Source organism: Panulirus ornatus, chromosome 10 (assembly GCF_036320965.1).
Source record: "Panulirus ornatus isolate Po-2019 chromosome 10, ASM3632096v1, whole genome shotgun sequence".
Lineage (NCBI taxonomy): Eukaryota > Metazoa > Arthropoda > Malacostraca > Decapoda > Palinuridae > Panulirus > Panulirus ornatus.
In genome coordinates this window covers 42,355,952-42,377,835 of record NC_092233.1, presented here as the reverse complement: position 1 = coordinate 42,377,835, position 21,884 = coordinate 42,355,952, and the positions used below count along the sequence as shown (strand labels likewise).

At 42.1% G+C, this 21,884-nt stretch overlaps 1 protein-coding gene across 1 annotated transcript in view; it reads left to right on the top strand.

Moving 5' to 3' along the window:
* Positions 1–21,884, top strand: part of LOC139750631 (nardilysin-like) — a 588,785-nt gene that overhangs the window by 399,213 nt on the left and 167,688 nt on the right. The window contains exon 12 of the mRNA XM_071665306.1: positions 21,196–21,329. Within this exon, the coding sequence (XP_071521407.1) occupies positions 21,196–21,329 (134 nt within the window). The remainder of the gene's footprint in view (positions 1–21,195; positions 21,330–21,884) is intronic.

Here is a 21,884-nt window from a genome sequence, read left to right as displayed (position 1 = left end):
TTAAGAGGCAATTAGACGATTTTTGCAGGGAAAAAATGCAATTGAGTGGGAGATGTATAAAAGAAAGAGACAGGAGGTCAAGAGAAAGGTGCAAGGTGAAAAAAAGGGCAAATGAGAGTTGGGGTGAGAGAGTATCATTAAATTTTAGGGTGAATAAAAAGATGTTCTGGAAGGAGGTAAATAAAGTGCGTAAGACAAGGGAGCAAATGGGAACTTCAGTGAAGGGCGCAAATGGGGAGGTGATAACAAGTAGTGGTGATGTGAGAAGGAGATGGAGTGAGTATTTTGAAGGTTTGTTGAATGTGTTTGATGATAGAGTGGCAGATATAGGGTGTTTTGGTCGAGGTGGTGTGCAAAGTGAGAGGGTTAGGGAAAATGATTTGGTAAACAGAGAAGAGGTAGTAAAAGCTTTGCGGAAGATGAAAGCCGGCAAGGCAGCAGGTTTGGATGGTATTGCAGTGGAATTTATTAAAAAAGGGGGTGACTGTATTGTTGACTGGTTGGTAAGGTTATTTAATGTATGTATGACTCATGGTGAGGTGCCTGAGGATTGGCGGAATGCGTGCATAGTGCCATTGTACAAAGGCAAAGGGGATAAGAGTGAGTGCTCAAATTACAGAGGTATAAGTTTGTTGAGTATTCCTGGTAAATTATATGGGAGGGTATTGATTGAGAGGGTGAAGGCATGTACAGAGCATCAGATTGGGGAAGAGCAGTGTGGTTTCAGAAGTGGTAGAGGATGTGTGGATCAGGTGTTTGCTTTGAAGAATGTATGTGAGAAATACTTAGAAAAGCAAATGGATTTGTATGTAGCATTTATGGATCTGGAGAAGGCATATGATAGAGTTGATAGAGATGCTCTGTGGAAGGTATTAAGAATATATGGTGTGGGAGGCAAGTTGTTAGAAGCAGTGAAAAGTTTTTATCGAGGATGTAAGGCATGTGTACGTGTAGGAAGAGAGGAAAGTGATTGGTTCTCAGTGAATGTAGGTTTGCGGCAGGGGTGTGTGATGTCTCCATGGTTGTTTAATTTGTTTATGGATGGGGTTGTTAGGGAGGTAAATGCAAGAGTTTTGGAAAGAGGGGCAAGTATGAAGTCTGTTGGGGATGAGAGAGCTTGGGAAGTGAGTCAGTTGTTGTTCGCTGATGATACAGCGCTGGTGGCTGATTCATGTGAGAAACTGCAGAAGCTGGTGACTGAGTTTGGTAAAGTGTGTGAAAGAAGAAAGTTAAGAGTAAATGTGAATAAGAGCAAGGTTATTAGGTACAGTAGGGTTGAGGGTCAAGTCAATTGGGAGGTAAGTTTGAATGGAGAAAAACTGGAGGAAGTAAAGTGTTTTAGATATCTGGGAGTGGATCTGGCAGCGGATGGAACCATGGAAGCGGAAGTGGATCATAGGGTGGGGGAGGGGGCGAAAATCCTGGGAGCCTTGAAGAATGTGTGGAAGTCGAGAACATTATCTCGGAAAGCAAAAATGGGTATGTTTGAAGGAATAGTGGTTCCAACAATGTTGTATGGTTGCGAGGCGTGGGCTATGGATAGAGTTGTGCGCAGGAGGATGGATGTGCTGGAAATGAGATGTTTGAGGACAATGTGTGGTGTGAGGTGGTTTGATCGAGTAAGTAACGTAAGGGTAAGAGAGATGTGTGGAAATAAAAAAGCGTGGTTGAGAGAGCAGAAGAGGGTGTTTTGAAATGGTTTGGGCACATGGAGAGAATGAGTGAGGAAAGATTGACCAAGAGGATATATGTGTCGGAGGGGGAGGGAACGAGGAGAAGTGGGAGACCAAATTGGAGGTGGAAAGATGGAGTGAAAAAGATTTTGTGGGGATCGGGGCCTGAACATGCAGGAGGGTGAAAGGAGGGCAAGGAATAGAGTGAATTGGATCGATGTGGTATAACGGGGTTGACATGCTGTCAGTGGATTGAATCGGGGCATGTTGAAGCGTCTGGCGTAAACCATGGAAAGCTGTGTAGGTATGTATATTTGCGTGTGTGGACGTATGTATGTACATGTGTATGGGGGTGGGTTGGGCCATTTCTTTCGTCTGTTCCTTGCACTACCTCGCAAACGCGGGAGACAGCGACAAAGCAAAAAAAAAAAAAATATATAATATATAGGGGATTAAGAATACTTCCCACGTATTCCCTGCGTGTCGTAGAAGGCGACTAAAAGGGGAGGGAGCGGGGGGCTGGAAATCCTCCCCTCTCGTTTTTTTTTTAATTTTCCAAAAGAAGGAACAGAGGGGGCCAGGTGAGGATATTCCGAAAAAGGCCCAGTCCTCTGTTCTTAACGCTACCTCGCTAATGCGGGAAATGGCGAATAGTTTGAAAAAAAAAAAAAAAAAAAAAAAAAATATATATATATATATATATATATATATATATATATATATATATATAATATATATATATATATGTATATATATATATATATATATATATATATATATATATATATATATATATATATATATGTGTGTGTGTGTGTGTGAATAAGAGTAAGGTTATTAGGTACAGTAGGGTTGAGGGTCAAGTCAATTGGGAGGTAAGTTTGAATGGAGAAAAACTGGAGGAAGTAAAGTGTTTTAGATATCTGGGAGTGGATCATAGGGTGGGGGAGGGGGCAAAAATCCTGGGAGCCTTGAAGAATGGGTGGAAGTCGAGAACATTATCTCGGAAAGCAAAAATGGTTATGTTTGAAGGAATAGTGGTTCCAACAATGTTGTATGGTTGCGAGGCATGGGCTATGGATAGAGTTGTGCGCAGGAGGATGGATGTGCTGGAAATGAGATGTTTGAGGACAATGTGTGGTGTGAGGTGGTTTGATCGAGTAAGTAACGTATGGGTAAGAGAGATGTGTGGAAATAAAAAGAGCGTGGTTGAGAGAGCAGAAGAGGGTGTTTTGAAATGGTTTGGGCACATGGAGAAAATGAGTGAGGAAAGATTGACCAAGAGGATATATGTGTCGGAGGTGGAGGGAACGAGGAGAAGTGGGAGACCAAATTGGAGGTGGAAAGATGGAGTGAAAAAGGTTTTGTGTGATCGGGGCCTGAACATGGAGGTGGGTGAAAGGCATGCAAGAAATAGAGTGAATTGGATCGATGTGGTATACCGGGGTTGACGTGCTGTCAGTGGATTAAATCAGGGCATTTGAAGCGTCTGGGGTAAGCCATGGAAAGCTGTGTAGGTATGTATATTTGCGTATGTGGACGTATGTATATACATGTGTATGGGGGTGGGTTGGGCCATTTCTTTCATCTGTTTCCTTGCGCTACCTCGCAAACGCGGGAGACAGCGACAAAGCAAAAAAAAAAAAAAAAAGATATATATATATATATATATATATATATATATATGTATTTATTTTGCTTTGTCGCTGTCTCCCACGTTAGCGAAGTAGCGCATGGAAACAGACAAAAGAATGGCCCAACCCACCCACATACACATGTATGTGCATACACTTCCACACACGCAAATATACATACCTATGCATCTCAATGTACACATATATATACACACACACAGACATATACATATATACACATGTACATAATTCATACTGTCTGCCTTTATTTATTCTCATCGCCACCTCGCAACACATGGAATAACAACCCCCTCCCCCCTCATGTGTGCGGGGTAGCGCTAGGAAAAGACAACAAAGGCCCCATTCATTCACATTCAGTCTCTAGCTGTCATGTAATAATGCACCAAAACTACAGCTACCTTTCCACATCCAGGCCCCACAGAACTTTCCATGGTTTACCCCAGACACTTCACATGCCCTGGTTCAATCCATTGACAGCACGTCGACCCCGGTATACCACATTATTCCAATTCACTCTATTCGTTGTACGCCTTTCACCCTCCTGCATGTTTAGGCCCCGATCACTCAAAATCCTTTTCACTCCATCTTTCCACCTCCAATTTGGTCTCCCACTTCTCCTCATTCCCTCCACCTCTGACACATATATCATCTTGGTCAATCTTTCCTCACTCATTCTGTCCATGTGCCCAAACCATTTCAAAACACCCTCTTCTGTTCTCTCAACCACACCCTTTTTATTTCCACACATCTCTCTTACCCTTACATTACTTACTCGATCAAACCACCTTACACCACATATATTCCTCAAACATCTCATTTCCAGCACATCCACCCTCCTGCGCACAACCCTATGCATAGCCCACGCCTCGCAACCGTAAAACATGTTGGAACCACTATTCCTTCATACATACCCATTTTTGCTTTCCGAGATAATGTTCTCGACTTCCAAACATTCTTCAAGGCTCCCAGAATTTTCGCCCCCTCCCCCACCCTATGATTCACTTCCGCTTCCATGGTTCCATCCGCTGCCAGATCCACTCCCAGATATCTAAAACACTTTACTTCCTCCAGTTTTTCTCCATTCAAACTTACCTCCCAATTGACTTGACCCTCAACCCTACTGTACCTAATAACCTTGCTCTTATTCACATTTACTCTTAACTTTCTTCTTTCACACACTTTACCAAACTCAGTCACCAGCTTCTGCAGTTTCTCACATGAATCAGCCACCAGGGCTGTATCATCAGCGAACAACAACTGACTCACTTCCCAAGCACTCTCATCCACAACAGACTGCATACTTGCCCCTCTTTCCAAAACTCTTGCATTCACCTCCATAACAACCCCATCCATAAACGAATTAAACAACGATGGAGACATCACACACCCCTGCCCCAAATCTACATTCACTGAAAACCAATCACTTTCCTATCTTCCTACATTAACACGTACCTTACAATCTCGTTAAAAACTTTTCACTGCTTCTAACAACTTGCCTCCCATGCCATATATTCTTAATACCTTCCACAGAGCATCTCTATCAACTCTATCATATGCCTTCTCCAGATCTATAAATGCTACATACAAATCCATTTGCTTTTCTAAGTATTTCTCACATAAATTCTTCAAAGCAAACACCTGATCCACACATTCTCTACCACTTCTGAAACCACACTGCTCTTCCCCAATTTGATGCCCTCTACATGCCTTCACCCTCTCAGTCAATACCCTCCCATATAATTTCCAAGGAATACTCAACAAACTTATACCTCTGTAATTTGAGCACTCACTTTTATCCCCTTTGCCTTTGTACAATGGCACTATGCAAGCATTCCACCAATCTTCAGGCACCTCACCATGAGTCATACATTAAGTAACCTTACCAGCCAGTCGACAGTACAGTCACCCCCTTTTTTAATAAATTCCACTGCAATACCATCCAAACCTGCTGCCTTCTCGGCTTTCATCTTCCGCAAGGCTTTTACTACCTCTTCTCTGCTTACCAAATCATTTTCCCTAACCCTCTCACTTTGCATACCACCTCAACCAAAACACCCTATATCTGCCACTCTATCATCAAACACATTCAACAATCCCTCAAAATACTCACTCCATCTCCTTCTCACATCACCACTACTTGTTATCACCTCCCCATTAGCCCCGTTCACTGAAGTTCCCATTTGTTCCTTCGTTTTACACTCTTTATTTACCTCCTTCCAAATCATCTTTTTATTCTCCCTAAAATTTAATGATACTCTCTCACCCCAACTCTCATTTGCCCTCTTTTTCACCTCTTGCACCTTTCTCTTGATCTCCTGCCTCTTTCTTTTATACATATCCCACTCTTTTGCATTATTTCCCTGCAAAAATCGTCCAAATGCCTCTCTCCTCTCTTTCACTAACAATCTTACTTCTTCATTTCACCACTCACTACCCTTTCTAATCTGCCCACCTCCCACGTTTCTCATGCCACAAGCATCTTTTGCGCAAGCCGTCACTGCTTTCCTAAATACATCCCATTCCTCCCCCACTCCCCTTAACTCCTTTGTTCTCGCCTTTTTCCATTCTGTACTCAGTTTCTCTTGGTACTTTCTCACACAAGTCTCCTTCCCAAGCTCACTTACTCTCACCACTCTTTTCACCCCAACATTCTCTCTTCTTTTCTTAAAACCTCTATAGATCTTCATTTTCGCCTCCACAAGATAATGATCAGACATCCCTCCAGTTGCACCTCTCAGCACATTAACATCCAAAAGTCTCTCTTTCACGTGCCTATCAATAAACACAATCCAATAACGCTTTCTGGCCATCTCTCCTACTTACATACGTATACTTATGTATATATCTCTTTTTAAACCAGGTATTCCCAATCACCAGTCCTTTTTTAGCACATAAATCTACAAGCTCTTCACCATTTCCATTTACAACACTGAACACCCCATATACACCAATTATTCCCTCAACTGCCTCATTACTCACCTTTGCATTCAAATCACCCATCACTATAACCCGGTCTAGTGCATCAAATCTACTAACACACTCACTCAGCTGCTCCCAAAACACTTGCCTCTCATGATGTTTCTTCTCTTGCCCAGGTGCATATACACCAATAATCACCCATCTCTCTCCATCCACTTTCAGTTTTACCCATATCAATCTAGAGTTTACTTTCTTACACTCTATCACATACTCCCACCACTGCTGTTTCAGGAGTAATGCTACTCCTTCCCTTGCTTTTTTCCTCTCACTAACCCTTGACTTTACTCCCAAGACATTCCCAAACAACTCTACCCCTTTACCCTTGACCTTCGTTTCACTCAGAGCCAAAACATCTAGGTTCTTTTCCTCAAACATACTACCTGTCTCTCCTTTTTTCTCATCTTGGTTACATCCACACACATTGAGACACCCCAATCTAAGCCTTCGAGGAGGATGAGCACTCCCTGCGTGATTCTTTCTTCTGTTTCCCCTTTTAGAGAGTTAAAATAGAAGGATGGGAGGGTTTCCAGCCCCTCACTCCCGTCCCCTCTAGTCGCCTTCTACGACACGTGAGGAATGCATGGTAAGTATTCTTTCTCCCCATATATATATTTTTTTTCATTTTTTTATTTTGCTCCATCGCTGTCTCCCACGTTAGAGAGGTAGTGCAAGGAAACAGACGAAAGAACGGCCCAACCAATCCACACACACGTTTATACATACACTTCCATACACGCACATATACATACCTATACATCTCAACGTATACATATATACACACACACAGACATATACATATATACACACACACAGACATATACATATATACACTCGTACATAATTCATACTGTCTGCCTTTATTCATTCCCATCACCACCTTGCCACACATGAAATAACAGCCCCCTCCCCCCCCATGTGTGTGAGGTAGCGCTAGGAAAAGACAACAAAGGCCCCATTCGTTCACACTCAATTTCTAGCTGTCATGTGATAATGCACCAAAACCACAGCTCCCTTTCCACATCCAGGCCCCACAGAACTATCCATGGTTTACCCCTAGATGCCTCACATGCCCTGGTTCAATCCATTGACAGCACGTCGACCCCAGTATACCACATCATTCCAATTCACTTTATTCCTTGCACGCCTTTCACCCTCCTGCATGTTCAGGCCCCGATCGCTCAAAATCTTTTTCACTCCATCTTTCCACCTCCAATTTGGTCTCCCATTTCTCGTTCCCTCCACCTCTGACACATATATCATCTTGGTCAATCTTTCCTCACTCATTCTCTCCATGTGACCAAACCATTTCAAAACACCCTCTTCTGCTCTCTCAACCACACTCTTTTTATTACCACACATCTCTCTTACCCTTACATTACTTACTCGATCAAACCACCTCACACCACATATTGTCGTCAAACATCTCATTTCCAGCACATCCACCCTCCTGCGCACAACTCTATCCATAGCCCACACCTCGCAACCATACAATGTTGTTGGAACCACTATTCCTTCAAACATATCCATTTTTGTTTTCCGAGATAATGTTCTCAACTTCCACACATTCTTCAAGGTTCCTAGAATTTTCGCCCCCTCCCCCACCCTATGATTCACTTCCACTTCTATGGTTCCATCTGCTGCCAAATCCACTCCCAGATATCCAAAGCACTTCACTTCCTCCAGTTTTTCTCCATTCAAACTTACCTCCCAATTTACTTGACCCTCAACCCTACTGTACCTAATAACCTTGCTCTTATTCACATTTACTCTCAGCTTTCTTCTTTCGCACACTTTACCAAACTTAGTCACCAGCTTCTGCAGTTTCTCACATGAATCAGCCACCAGCGCTGTATCATCCGCAAAAAACAACTGACTCACTTCCCAAGCTCTCTCATCCACAACAGACTGCATACTTGCCCTTCTTTCCAAAACTCTAGCATATACATATACATATACATATACATAAATGCCCATGTACACACATATACATTCATATACATATAAATATCAACATATACATATACATACATACTATTATTATTGTTATTTTGCTTTGTCGCTGTCTCCCGCGTTTGCGAGGTAGTGCAAGGAAACAGACAAAAGAAATGGCCCAACCCACCCCCATACACATGTATATACATACACATCCACACACGCAAATATACATACCCATACATCTCAATGTACACATATATATACACACACAGACACATACATATATACACATGCACACAATTCATACAGTCTGTCTTTATTGATTCCCATCGCCACCTCGTCACACATGGAATAACATCCCCCTCCCCCCTCATGTGTGTGAGGTAGCGCTAGGAAAAGACAACAGAGGCCCCATTCGTTCACACTCAGTCTCTAGCTGTCTTGCAATAATGCCCGAAACCACAGCTCCCTTTCCACATCCAGGCCCCACAGAACTTTAATCCATTGACAGCACGTCGACCCCGGTATACCACATCGATCCAATTCACTCTATTCCTTGCCCGCCTTCACCCTCCTGCATGTTCAGGACCCGATCACTCAAAATCTTTTACACTCCATCTTTCCACCTCCAATTTGGTCTCCCACTTCTACTCGTTCCCTCCACCTCTGACACATATATCCTCTTGGTCAATCTTTCCTCACTCATTCTCTCCATGTGCCCAAACCATTTCAAAACACCCTCTTATGCTCTCTCAACCACGCTCTTTTTATTTCCACACATCTCTCTTACCCTTACATTACTTACTCGATCAAACCACCTCACACCACATATTGTCCTCAAACATCTCATTTCCAGCACATCCACCCCCCTGCGCACAACTCTATTCATAGCCCACGCCTCGCAACCATACAACATTGTTGGAACCACTATTCCTTCAAACATACCCATATTTGCTTTCAGAGATAATGTTCTCGACTTCCACACATTCTTCAAGGCTTCCAGGATTTTCACCCTCTCCCCCACCCTATGATTCACTTCTGCTTCTATTGTTCCATCCGCTGCCAGATCCACTCCCAGATATCTAAAACACTTTACTTCCTCCAGTTTTTCTCCATTCAAACTTACCTCCCACTTGACTAACCCTCAACCCTACTGTACCTAATAACCTTGCTCTTATTCACATTTACTCTTAACTTTCTTCTTTCACACACTTTACCAAACTCAGTCACCAGCTTCTGCAGTTTCTCACATGAATCAGCCACCAGGGCTGTATCATCAGCGAACAACAACTGACTCACTTCCCAAGCTCTCTCATCCCCAACAGACTTCATATTTGCCCCTCTTTCCAAAACTCTTGCATTCACCTCCCTAACAACCCCATCCATAAACAAATTAAACAACCATGGAGACATCACATACCCCTGCCGCAAACCTACATTCACTGAGAACCAATCACTTTCCTCTTTTCCTATACGTTTACATGCCTTACATCCTCGATAAAAACTTTTCACTGCTTCTAACAACTTGCCTCCCATACCATATATTCTTATTACCTTCCACAGAGCATCTCTATCAACTCTATCATATGCCTTCTCCAGATCCATAAATGCTACATACAAATCCATTTGCTTTTCTAAGTATTTCTCACATACATTCTTCAAAGCAAACACCTGATCCACACATCCTCTACCACTTCTGAAACCACACTGCTCTTCCCCAATCTGATGCTCTGTACATGCCTTCACCCTCTCAATCAATACCCTCCCATATAATTTCCCAGGAATACTCAACAAACTTATACCTCTGTAATTTGAGCACTCTCTCTTATCCCCTTTGCCTTTGTACAATGGCACTATGAATGCATTCTGCCAATCCTCAGACACCTCACCATGAATCATACATACATTAAATAACCTTACCAACCAGTCAACAATACAGTCACACCCTTTTTTAATAAATTCCACTGCAGTACCATCCAAACCTGCTGCCTTGCTGGCTTTTATCTTCCTCAAAGCTTTTACTACCTTTTTTATTACAGAGACTTCTCTGTTTACCAAATCATTTTCCCTAACCCTCTCTCTTTGCACACCACCTCGACCAAAACACCCTATATCTGCCACTCTATCATCAAACACATTCAACAAACCTTCAAAATACTCACTCCATCTCCTTCTCACATCACCACATCACATCACATCACATCACATCACATCACATCACATACATACACATGTACATATTCATACTGTCTTGCCTTCATTCATTCCTTGTCCTACCCCACCCCACAGGAAACAGCATCGCTAGCCCCTGCATCAGGAAGGTAGTGACAGAAAAACAGACAAAAAAGCCACATTCTTTCACACTGAGTCTCTAGCTGTCATGTGTAATGCACCAAAACCACAGCTCCCTATCTCATTATGTTTGTGCAAATATTCCAAATTCCGAAAAAATCCAATATCTGAAACACTTCTTTTCTCAGGCCTCTCGGATAAGGTATACTCAACCTGTATTAGATGCTTTTTAGAAGTGTTGATGCAAAGTGTAGAAATTTTATGCTTTTGCCTTGATAGACGAGAGACAAAAAGGACTAATTACATGATTCATATTTTACTGGAGAATTCACAGACCTCAGGAATACAGCTAGAAATTAATTTTAAGGCCAATGGGTTAAGTGCATTGTCCAAACCTGGACAATACAGAATATTACCTTATCCATGTACTTGAAAGTGTTTCCAGCATACAGCTTTTCTCCTTAACTGTTGTCCATAAGATGGGTTTTGGGATGTTTTGAATTGGTGTTTGTAGTAATTTAAGGATGAAATGAAGCAAAGTGTTTTTAGATATCTGGGAGTAAACATGGCAGCAAATGGCATCATGGAAGTGGAATTGAGTCAAATAGGTGGATGAGCCGATGAAGGTTCTGAAAGTTTTGAAGAATGTATGAGAAGAGAGTTTGTTATCTGGGAGAGCAAAAGTGGATATGTTTGAAGGTATAGTGGTCTCAACAATGTTGTATGGGTGCGAGGCATGGGCTATAGATGAGGATGTGTGAAGGCGATGGATGCAATGGCAGTGAAATGTTTGAGGAGAGTATGTGATGTGATATGGTTTGATTAAGAAATGAGATGAGAAGAGAGAGGTATCGTACTATGAAGAGTGTGGTTGAGAGAACTGAAGAAGATGTGTTGAAATAACTTGGAAATATGGAGAGAATGAGTGAGGAGAGGTTGACAGAGAGGGTACATGTGTCAGAAGTGGAGGGGACAAGAAGTGGTAGACTAAATTGGAGATGGAAGGATGGAGTGAAATTTATTTTGAGTGTTTGGGGCCTGAGCATGCAGGAATGTGAAAGGCACGCACAGGATAGAGTGAGTTGGAGTGATGTGGTTTACAGAGATTGACATGCTGTCAGTGGACTAAGCCAGGACATGTGAAGCAGCTAGGGGAATTCATGGAAAGGACCATGGGGCTTGGTTGTAGATAGGAGGCTGTAGTTTCAGTGCATTATATATGACAGCTAAAGAATGGGTTTGAGCAAATAAGATCTTTCTTCATCTGTTCCTGGCACTATCCCCCTGACACAGGAAGTGGTGAAAAATTATGAAAGAAGTAATTTATGCTCAGAGCACAGATGGAAAAGTGTGACTAGTTTTGTCTCGAGAGTGTGATTTCAGGTGGGTGTATGTCTAGTGGGGTGATATTAAACACCAAGTTGCTAGGGTGATTGTGTATTGCTTGTTGGGCCATTTCATTATGTATGCTTTGTTAGTGTTATGTTTTTGGGGATGAGTTATTAGAGGTTACCGAAATATGATGCAGGAGTAAACTCTTTATTTCTATTTCGACATTGGTGGTCAGTAATGGAGTGGTTTGGATGGGTGAGGTCTAGTGCTGTTACAAAGAATGATTTGGGATTTTATTGGGAGGGTTTTTGTGTCATTTTGTTGGTGTTGAGTGATTGTTGTTATCAATGATTCTTCTGATGGCTCTGTTTTATTTGGTTTAGAGTCAGTTATCAAGGTGATTGATTGTTAGTAACTTGACTCAAGTTCAACCTTATTGGATTCCTTCCTCTCTCTCTTCCCCTTTATATGGCTTTATTTGGGCCTCAGGCAGGAAGAGTTACACCAGAGGTAGATACTAAAACTTTCTCACTTTTTTAACCCTCAGAGAGTGCCACTCTATGGACAGACTTCAGCTAGTAAAAGCCTTTGATTCCCTTAGATACAGTCTTCTTTCCCTGGTTTGATATTTTGGTTGAGAAGTTGTTCCCACAACCAAGTCTTTGTGGGGAGATTGATTCATTACCTGTTATATCTGCAAGTCCCAGACCTTGACCATGATTTTATTGGAAGCTTAGACTGCCCCATGAGATTAGAAGATTAGGTAATCCCTTGCACGAGAAAAGTTTTTCAAATGGGGTTTTGTGGGACACTTTTTGTTTTGGTTATTGTAGCTTTTGATGGTTTTCAATGAACAAGTTGAGATTCTCTCAGTTTTTCACCCTTGGGTTGGTGGGAACATGAGAAAAGAACTGAACTAAAAAGTACTTAAGGCCCACCTGTGCAGTTGAATGCTAGACTTTTTTCGTCCTGGTTCACCCATAGTGGTTTCTCTTTCCATCCTTTGCTAAGGTTCTTGTCTGATATACGTATATAGAGTTTGTAATGCACTCTGAGGATCTTCCAAAGGTAAGATATCTTAATTCCTGTGTCGTACTCGGGGATTCAAGGACAAAAAAAGAAATAGGTAAGTCATATTTGTAACCAGAAAGTCCAAATGTCATGGCTAGTATATCAGTGGTGTAATAATGAGCTTTCAGTTGTATTTGGTCCTTAAAGCAATTGATACATTAAGGGTCTTTTTCATTTTGTTTCCAAAAAGTCATTAGATTTGGTGGCTAAGAGCACACAAAACAATCTAGTGCAGTCATAGGTTCCTTTCTTCATCTAAGATCATGTGAGATCATTCCTTATCCTTGAGTCAACTATCTATCTATCTACATCTGTGACACCCATTCCCTCCAAGAGCTCCCATCAAGGGGTGAGTATGACAAAAGTCTCCACTTGTCCTTACATGTCTCCCTGACATACACCATTCCATTCACACTTCCACCATTTCTCTCCCTTCAGTATTCCTCCACCCTATTTGCCAGTTTCATGGTTGGTCTTTCTATTACACCAGCCCCTTTAATTGTACTATTATACACTTCTTGTAAACTCCCCATCTTCAATTTTTTCCACACACTTAGACCTCCTCAGAGTATTACATTTCACCCAGTTTACCTCTCCACAGTTAATTCCTTTGCAATCCCGGCCATACCACATCTCATATACCCCCCTTCATTTCTTTCTTCATTCCATCTAGTCACACCACATGCTCTTCTCAGATAGCTCATTTCCATACCCTGGATTCATGACTTCTGTGACTCATTCCATTCTTATTATTTATATTTATTATACTTTGTCACTGTCTCCCGCATTAGCAAGGTAGCACAAGGAAGCAGATGAAAGAATGGCCCAACCCACCCACATACACATGTATATATATACACGTCCACACACGCACATATACATACCTATATATCTCAGTGTATACATTTATATACACACACAGACATATACATACATACACATGTACATAATTCATACTGTCTGCCCTTATTCATTCCCGTCGCCACCCCGCCACACATGAAATAACAACCCCCTCCCCCCGCATGTGCACGAGGTAGCGCTAGGAAAAGACAGCAAAGGCCACATTTGTTCACACTCAGTCTCTAGCTGTCATGTATAATGCACTGAAACCACAGCTCCCTTTCCACATCCAGGCCCCACAGAACTTTTCATGGTTTACCCTAGATGCTTCACATGCCCTGATTCAATAAATTGACAGCACGTCGACCCCGGTATACCACATCGTTCCAATTCACTCTATCCCTTGCACGCCTTTCACCCTCCTGCATGTTCAGGCCCCTGATCACTCAGAATCATTTTCACTAAATCCTTCCACCTCCAATTTGGTCTCCCACTTCTCATCGTTCCCTCCACCACTGACACATATAGCCTCTTTGTCAATCTTTCCTCACTCATTCTCTCCATGTGACCAAACCATTTCAAAACACCCTCTTCTGCTCCCTCAACCACTCTTTTTATTACCACACAACTCTCTTACCCTTTCATTACTTACTCGATCAAACCACCTCACACCACATATTGTCCTCAAACATCTCATTTCCAGCACATCCACCCTCCTGCGCACAACTCTATCTATAGCCCACGCCTCACAACCATATAACATTGTTGGAAACACTATTCACTCAAACATACCCATTTTTGCTTTCCAAGATAACGTTCTCGACTTCCACACATTCTTCAACGCTCACCAGAACTTTCGCCCCCTCCCCCACCCTATGATTAACTTCCGCTTCCATGGTTCCACCCACTACCAAATCCACTCCCAGATATCTAAAACACTTCACTTCCTCCAGTTTTTCTCCATTCAGACTTACCTCCCAATTGACTCATCCCTCAACCCTACTGTACCTAATAACCTTGCTCTTATTCACATTTCCTCTCAGCTTTCTTCTTTCACACACTTTACCAAACTCAGTCACCAGCTTTTGCAGTTTCTCACCCGAATCAGCCACCAGTGCTGTATCATCAGCGAACAACAACTGACTCAACTCCCAAGCTCTCTCATCCACAACAGACTGCATACTTGCCCCCCTTTCCAAAACTCTTGCATTCACCTCCCTAATAACCCCATCCATAAACAAATTAAACAACCATGGAGACATCACGCACCCCTGCCGCAAACCAACATTCACTGAGAACCAATCTTGCCTCCCACATCATATATTCTTAATACCTTCCACAGAGCATCACTATCAACTCTATCATATGCCTTCACCAGATCCATAAATGCTTCATACAGATCCATTTGCTTTTCTAAGTATTTCTCATATACATTCTTCAAAGCAAACACATCCTCTCTCTCTCTCTCTCTCTCTCTCTCTCTCTCTCTCTCTCTCTCTCTCTCTCTCTCTCTCTCTCTCTCTCTCTCTGTATATATATATATATATATATATATGGGTGGGTATTGATTGAGAGGGTGAAGGCATGTACAGAGCATCAGATTGGGGAAGAGCAGTGTGGTTTCAGAAGTGGTAGAGGATGTGTGGATCAGGTGTTTGCTTTGAAGAATGTATGTGAGAAATACTTAGAAAAGCAAATGGATTTGTATGTAGCATTTATGGATCTGGAGAAGGCATATGATAGAGTTGATAGAGATGCTCTGTGGAAGGTATTAAGAATATATGGTGTGGGAGGAAAGTTGTTAGAAGCAGTGAAAAGTTTTTTATCGAGGATGTAAGGCATGTGTACGTGTAGGAAGAGAGGAAAGTGATTGGTTCTCAGTGAATGTAGGTTTGCGGCAGGGGTGTGTGATGTCTCCATGGTTGTTTAATTTGTTTATGGATGGGGTTGTTAGGGAGGTGAATGCAAGAGTTTTGGAAAGAGGGGCAAGTATGAAGTCTGTTGGGGATGAGAGAGCTTGGGAAGTGAGTCAGTTGTTGTTCGCTGATACAGCGCTGGTGGCTGATTCATGTGAGAAACTGCAGAAGCTGGTGACTGAGTTTGGTAAAGTGTGTGGAAGAAGAAAGTTAAGAGTAAATGTGAATAAGAGCAAGGTTATTAGGTACAGTAGGGTTGAGGGTCAAGTCAATTGGGAGGTGAGTTTGAATGGAGAAAAACTGGAGGAAGTAAAGTGTTTTAGATATCTGGGAGTGGATCTGGCAGCGGATGGAACCATGGAAGCGGAAGTGGATCATAGGGTGGGGGAGGGGGCGAAAATTCTGGGGGCCTTGAAGAATGTGTGGAAGTCGAGAACATTATCTCGGAAAGCAAAAATGGGTATGTTTGAAGGAATAGTGGTTCCAACAATGTTGTATGGTTGCGAGGCGTGGGCTATGGATAGAGTTGTGCGCAGGAGGATGGATGTGCTGGAAATGAGATGTTTGAGGACAATGTGTGGTGTGAGGTGGTTTGATCGAGTGAGTAACGTAAGGGTAAGAGAGATGTGTGGAAATAAAAAGAGCGTGGTTGAGAGAGCAGAAGAGGGTGTTTTGAAGTGGTTTGGGCAGATGGAGAGAATGAGTGAGGAAAGATTGACCAAGAGGATATATGTGTCGGAGGTGGAGGGAACGAGGAGAAGAGGGAGACCAAATTGGAGGTGGAAAGATCGAGTGAAAAAGATTTTGTGTGATCGGGGCCTGAACATGCAGGAGGGTGAAAGGAGGGCAAGGAATAGAGTGAATTGGAGCGATGTGGTATACTGGGGTTGACGTGCTGTCAGTGGATTGAATCAAGGCATGTGAAGCGTCTGGGGTTAACCATGGAAAGCTGTGTAGGTATGTATATTTGCGTGTGTGGACGTATGTATATACATGTGTATGGGGGGGGTTGGGCCATTTCTTTCGTCTGTTTCCTTTGCGCTACCTCGCAAACGCAGGGAGACAGCGACAAAGTATAAAAAAAAATATATATATATATATATATATATATATATATATATATATATATATATATATATATATATATATATATGTATATATATATATATATATATACGTATATATATATATATATTTTTTTTTTTGCTTTGTCGCTGTCTCCCGCGTTTGCGAGGTAGCGCAAGGAAACAGACGAAAGAAATGGCCCAACCCACCCCCATACACATGTATATACATACGTCCACACACGCAAATATACATACCTACACAGCTTTCCATGGTTTACCCCAGACGCTTCACATGCCCTGATTCAATCCACTGACAGCACATCAACCCCGGTATACCACATCGCTCCAATTCACTCTATTCCTTGCCCTCCTTTCACCCTTCTGCATGCTCAGGCCCCGATCACACAAAATCTTTTTCACTCCATCTTTCCACCTCCAATTTGGTCTCCCTCTTCTCCTCGTTCCCTCCACCTCCGACACATATATCCTCTTGGTCATTTTTTTTTTTTTTTTTTTTTTTTTTTATACTTTGTCGCTCAACCCTCAACCCTACTGTACCTAATAACCTTGCTCTTATTCACATTTACTCTTAACTTTCTTCTTCCACACACTTTACTTTACCAAACTCAGTCACCAGCTTCTGCAGTTTCTCACATGAATCAGCCACCAGCGCTGTATCATCAGCGAACAACAACTGACTCACTTCCCAAGCTCTCTCATCCCCAACAGACTTCATACTTGCCCCTCTTTCCAAAACTCTTGCATTTACCTCCCTAACAACCCCATCCATAAACAAATTAAACAACCATGGAGACATCACACACCCCTGCCGCAAACCTACATTCACTGAGAACCAATCACTTTCCTCTCTTCCTACACGTACACATGCCTTACATCCTCGATAAAAACTTTTCACTGCTTCTAACAACTTTCCTCCCACACCATATATTCTTAATACCTTCCACAGAGCATCTCTATCAACTCTATCATATGCCTTCTCCAGATCCATGAATGCTACATACAAATCCATTTGCTAAAAAAAAAAAATATATATATATATATATATATATATATATATATATATATATATATATATATATATATATATATATATTTTTTTTTGCTTTGTCGCTGTCTCCCGCGTTTGCGAGGTAGCGCAAGGAAACAGACGAAAGAAATGGCCCAACCCACCCCCATACACATGTATATACATACGTCCACACACGCAAATATACATACCTACACAGCTTTCCATGGTTTACCCCAGACGCTTCACATGCCCTGATTCAATCCACTGACAGCACATCAACCCCGGTATACCACATCGCTCCAATTCACTCTATTCCTTGCCCTCCTTTCACCCTTCTGCATGCTCAGGCCCCGATCACACAAAATCTTTTTCACTCCATCTTTCCACCTCCAATTTGGTCTCCCTCTTCTCCTCGTTCCCTCCACCTCCGACACATATATCCTCTTGGTCAATCTTTCCTCACTCATTCTCTCCATGTGCCCAAACCATTTCAAAACACCCTCTTCTGCTCTCTCAACCACGCTCTTTTTATTTCCACACATCTCTCTTACCCTTACGTTACTTACTTGATCAAACCACCTCACACCACACATTGTCCTCAAACATCTCATTTCCAGCACATCCATCCTCCTGCGCACAACTCTATCCATAGCCCACGCCTCGCAACCATACAACATTGTTGGAACCACTATTTCTTCAAACATACCCATTTTTGCTTTCCGAGATAATGTTCTCGACTTCCACACATTCTTCAAGGCTCCCAGAATTTTCGCCCCCTCCCCCACCCTATGATCCACTTCCGCTTCCATGGTTCCATCCGCTGCCAGATCCACTCCCAGATATCTAAAACACTTCACTTCCTCCAGTTTTTCTCCATTCAAACTCACCTCCCAATTGACTTGACCCTCAACCCTACTGTACCTAATAACCTTGCTCTTATTCACATTTACTCTTAACTTTCTTCTTTCACACACTTTACCAAACTCAGTCACCAGCTTCTGCAGTTTCTCACATGAATCAGCCACCAGCGCTGTATCATCAGCGAACAACAACTGACTCACTTCCCAAGCTCTCTCATCCCCAACAGACTTCATACTTGCCCCTCTTTCCAAAACTCTTGCATTCACCTCCCTAACAACCCCATCCATAAACAAATTAAACAACCATGGAGACATCACACACCCCTGCCATAAACCTACATTCACTGAGAAACAATCACTTTCCTCTCTTCCTACACGTACACATGCCTTACATCCTCAATGAAAACTTTTCACTGCTTCTAACAACTTGCCTCCCACACCATATATTCTTAATACCTTCCACAGAGCATCTCTATCAACTCTTATCATATGCCTTTTCCAGATCCATAAATGCTACATACAAATCCATTTGCTTTTCTAAGTATTTCTCACATACATTCTTCAAAGCAAACACCTGATCCACACATCCTGTACCACTTCTGAAACCACACTGCTCTTCCCCAATCTGATGCTCTGTACATGCCTTCACCCTCTCAATCAGTACCCTCCCATGTAATTTACCAGGAGTACTCAACAAACTTATACCTCTGTAATTTGAGCACTCACTCTTATCCCCTTTGCCTTTGTAGAATGGCATTATGCAAGCATTCTGCCAATCCTCAGGCACCTCACCATAAATCATACATACATTAAATAACCTTACCAACCAGTCAACAATACAGTCACCCCCTTTTTTGATAAATTCCACTGCAATATCATCCAAACCTGCTGCCATGCCGGCTTTCATCTTCCGCAAAGCTTTTACTACCTCTTCTCTGTTTACCAAATCATTTTCCCTAACCCTCTCACTTTGCACACCACCTCGACCAAAACACCCTATATCTGCCACTCTATCATCAAACACATTCAACAAACCTTCAAAATACTCACTCCATCTCCTTCTCACATCACCACAACTTGTTATCACCTCCCCATTAACCCCCTTCACTGAAGTTCCCATTTGCTCCCTTGTTTTATGCACTTTATTTACCTCCTTCCAGAACATCTTTTTATTCTCCCTAAAATTTAATGATACTCTCTCACCCCAACTCTCATTTGCCCTCTTTTTCATCTCTTGCACCTTTCTCTTGACCTCCTGCCTCTTTCTTTTATACATCTCCCACTCATTTGCATTTTTTCCCTGCAAAAATCGTCCAAATGCCTCTCTCTTCTCTTTCACTAATAATCTTACTTCTTCATCCCACCACTCACTACCCTTTCTAATCAACCCACCTCCCACTCTTCTCATGCCACAAGCATCTTTTGCGCAAGCCATTACTGCTTCCCTAAATACATCCCCTTCCTCCCCCACTTCCCTTACCTCCTTTGTTCTCACCTTTTTCCATTCTGTACTCAGTCTCTCCTGGTACTTCCTCACACAAGTCTCCTTCCCAAGCTCACTTACTCTCACCACCCTCTTCACCCCAACATTCTCTCTTCTTTTCTGAAAACACATACAAATCTTCACCTTCGCCTCCACAAGATAATGATCAGACATCCCTCCAGTTGCACCTCTCAGCACATTAACATCCAAAAGTCTTTCCTTCGCGCGACTGTCAATTAACACGTAATCCAATAACGCTCTCTGGCCATCTCTCCTACTTCCATACATATACTTATGTATATCTCGCTTTTTAAACCAGGTATTCCCAATCACCAGTCCTTTTTCTGCACATAAATCTACAAGCTCTTCACCATTTCCATTTACAACACTGAACACCCCATGTATACCAATTATTCCCTCAACTGCCACATTACTCACCTTTGCATTCAGATTGTCTTCCTTTCAGTTGGATAGGGGGATGGGGAGGAAAAATGCTTCCCACGTATTCCCTGCATGTCGTAAAAGGTGACTAAAAGGGGAAGGAGTGGGAGGCTGAAAATCCTCCCCTCCAGTTTTTGCTTTTCCAAAAGAAGGAACAGAGAAGGGGCCAAGTGAGGATAGTCCCTCTAAGGCTCAGTCCTCTGTTCTTGACACTACCTCGCTGATGTGGGGAATGGCGGGTATGTGTAAAAAAAATATGTACATATATCTATCTGCAAAATTCATTCCCATTTGCATGTAGTGTATCAAGTGCTTAAAGGTTTGCTCTGTTTTTATGAATTAATTTTCCGTTACTGGGGCTACAAACTTCGACCAAACATTCTATGATTTTGCAGGGACACCACATTCCCTGGGAGTAAACTTGCTACCTAACTTATTCATTATGTGTATATAAATCTCCACCTCCACAGCTCTATTAACTAGATGAACATGACATAAATTTCCCTTAGAGGTTAAGCAATAGTTCTGTTAATTTAGTTTAATTTAGACTGGATAAGGGGAAATCTTGAAATATTTTGAAGCAGTAAGCCTCCTAGCATCAAAGCAGTGATTTACTTACAGCAATTGTTGGATCTTCTTCTTCATCACATGGAAACCTTTCAAGATAACCTAAATGAGAAGACTTTCCAGGAAATAAAGCAGCAACAGTTGAAATACTACCATTATGCTATCTTAAAACCAGGCATTTTATGCAAGTAAGTACTTGATGTCTGTGTCATAGGTAAATCAGACATTTGAATTTCTGATCATGGTATGTATGAATATGCTTAATGGGTTTGTGATATTTTTTGGTAGAATTTTTAGTTTGGTACACTTCAGTTATCATCTGATTTTAAAAGTTATTTAAATGAATTATTTATCTATATTTATTATACTTTGTCGCTGTCTCCTGCGTTAGCGAAGTAGCGCAAGGAAACAGACAAAAGAATGGCCCAACCAACCCACATACACATGTATATACATACACGTCTACACATGCACAGATACATACCTATACATTTCACCGTATACATACATATACATACACAGACATATACATATATACACTTGTACATAAGTCATACTTGCTGCCTTCATTTATTCCCGTCGCCACCCCACCACACATGAAATGACACCCCCCCCCTCCCCTCGCACATGCGCGAGGTATCGCTAGTAAAAGACAACAAAGGCCACATTCGTCCACACTCAGTATCTAGCTGTCATGTACAATGCACAGAAACCACAGCTCCCTTTCCACATCCAGGCCCCAC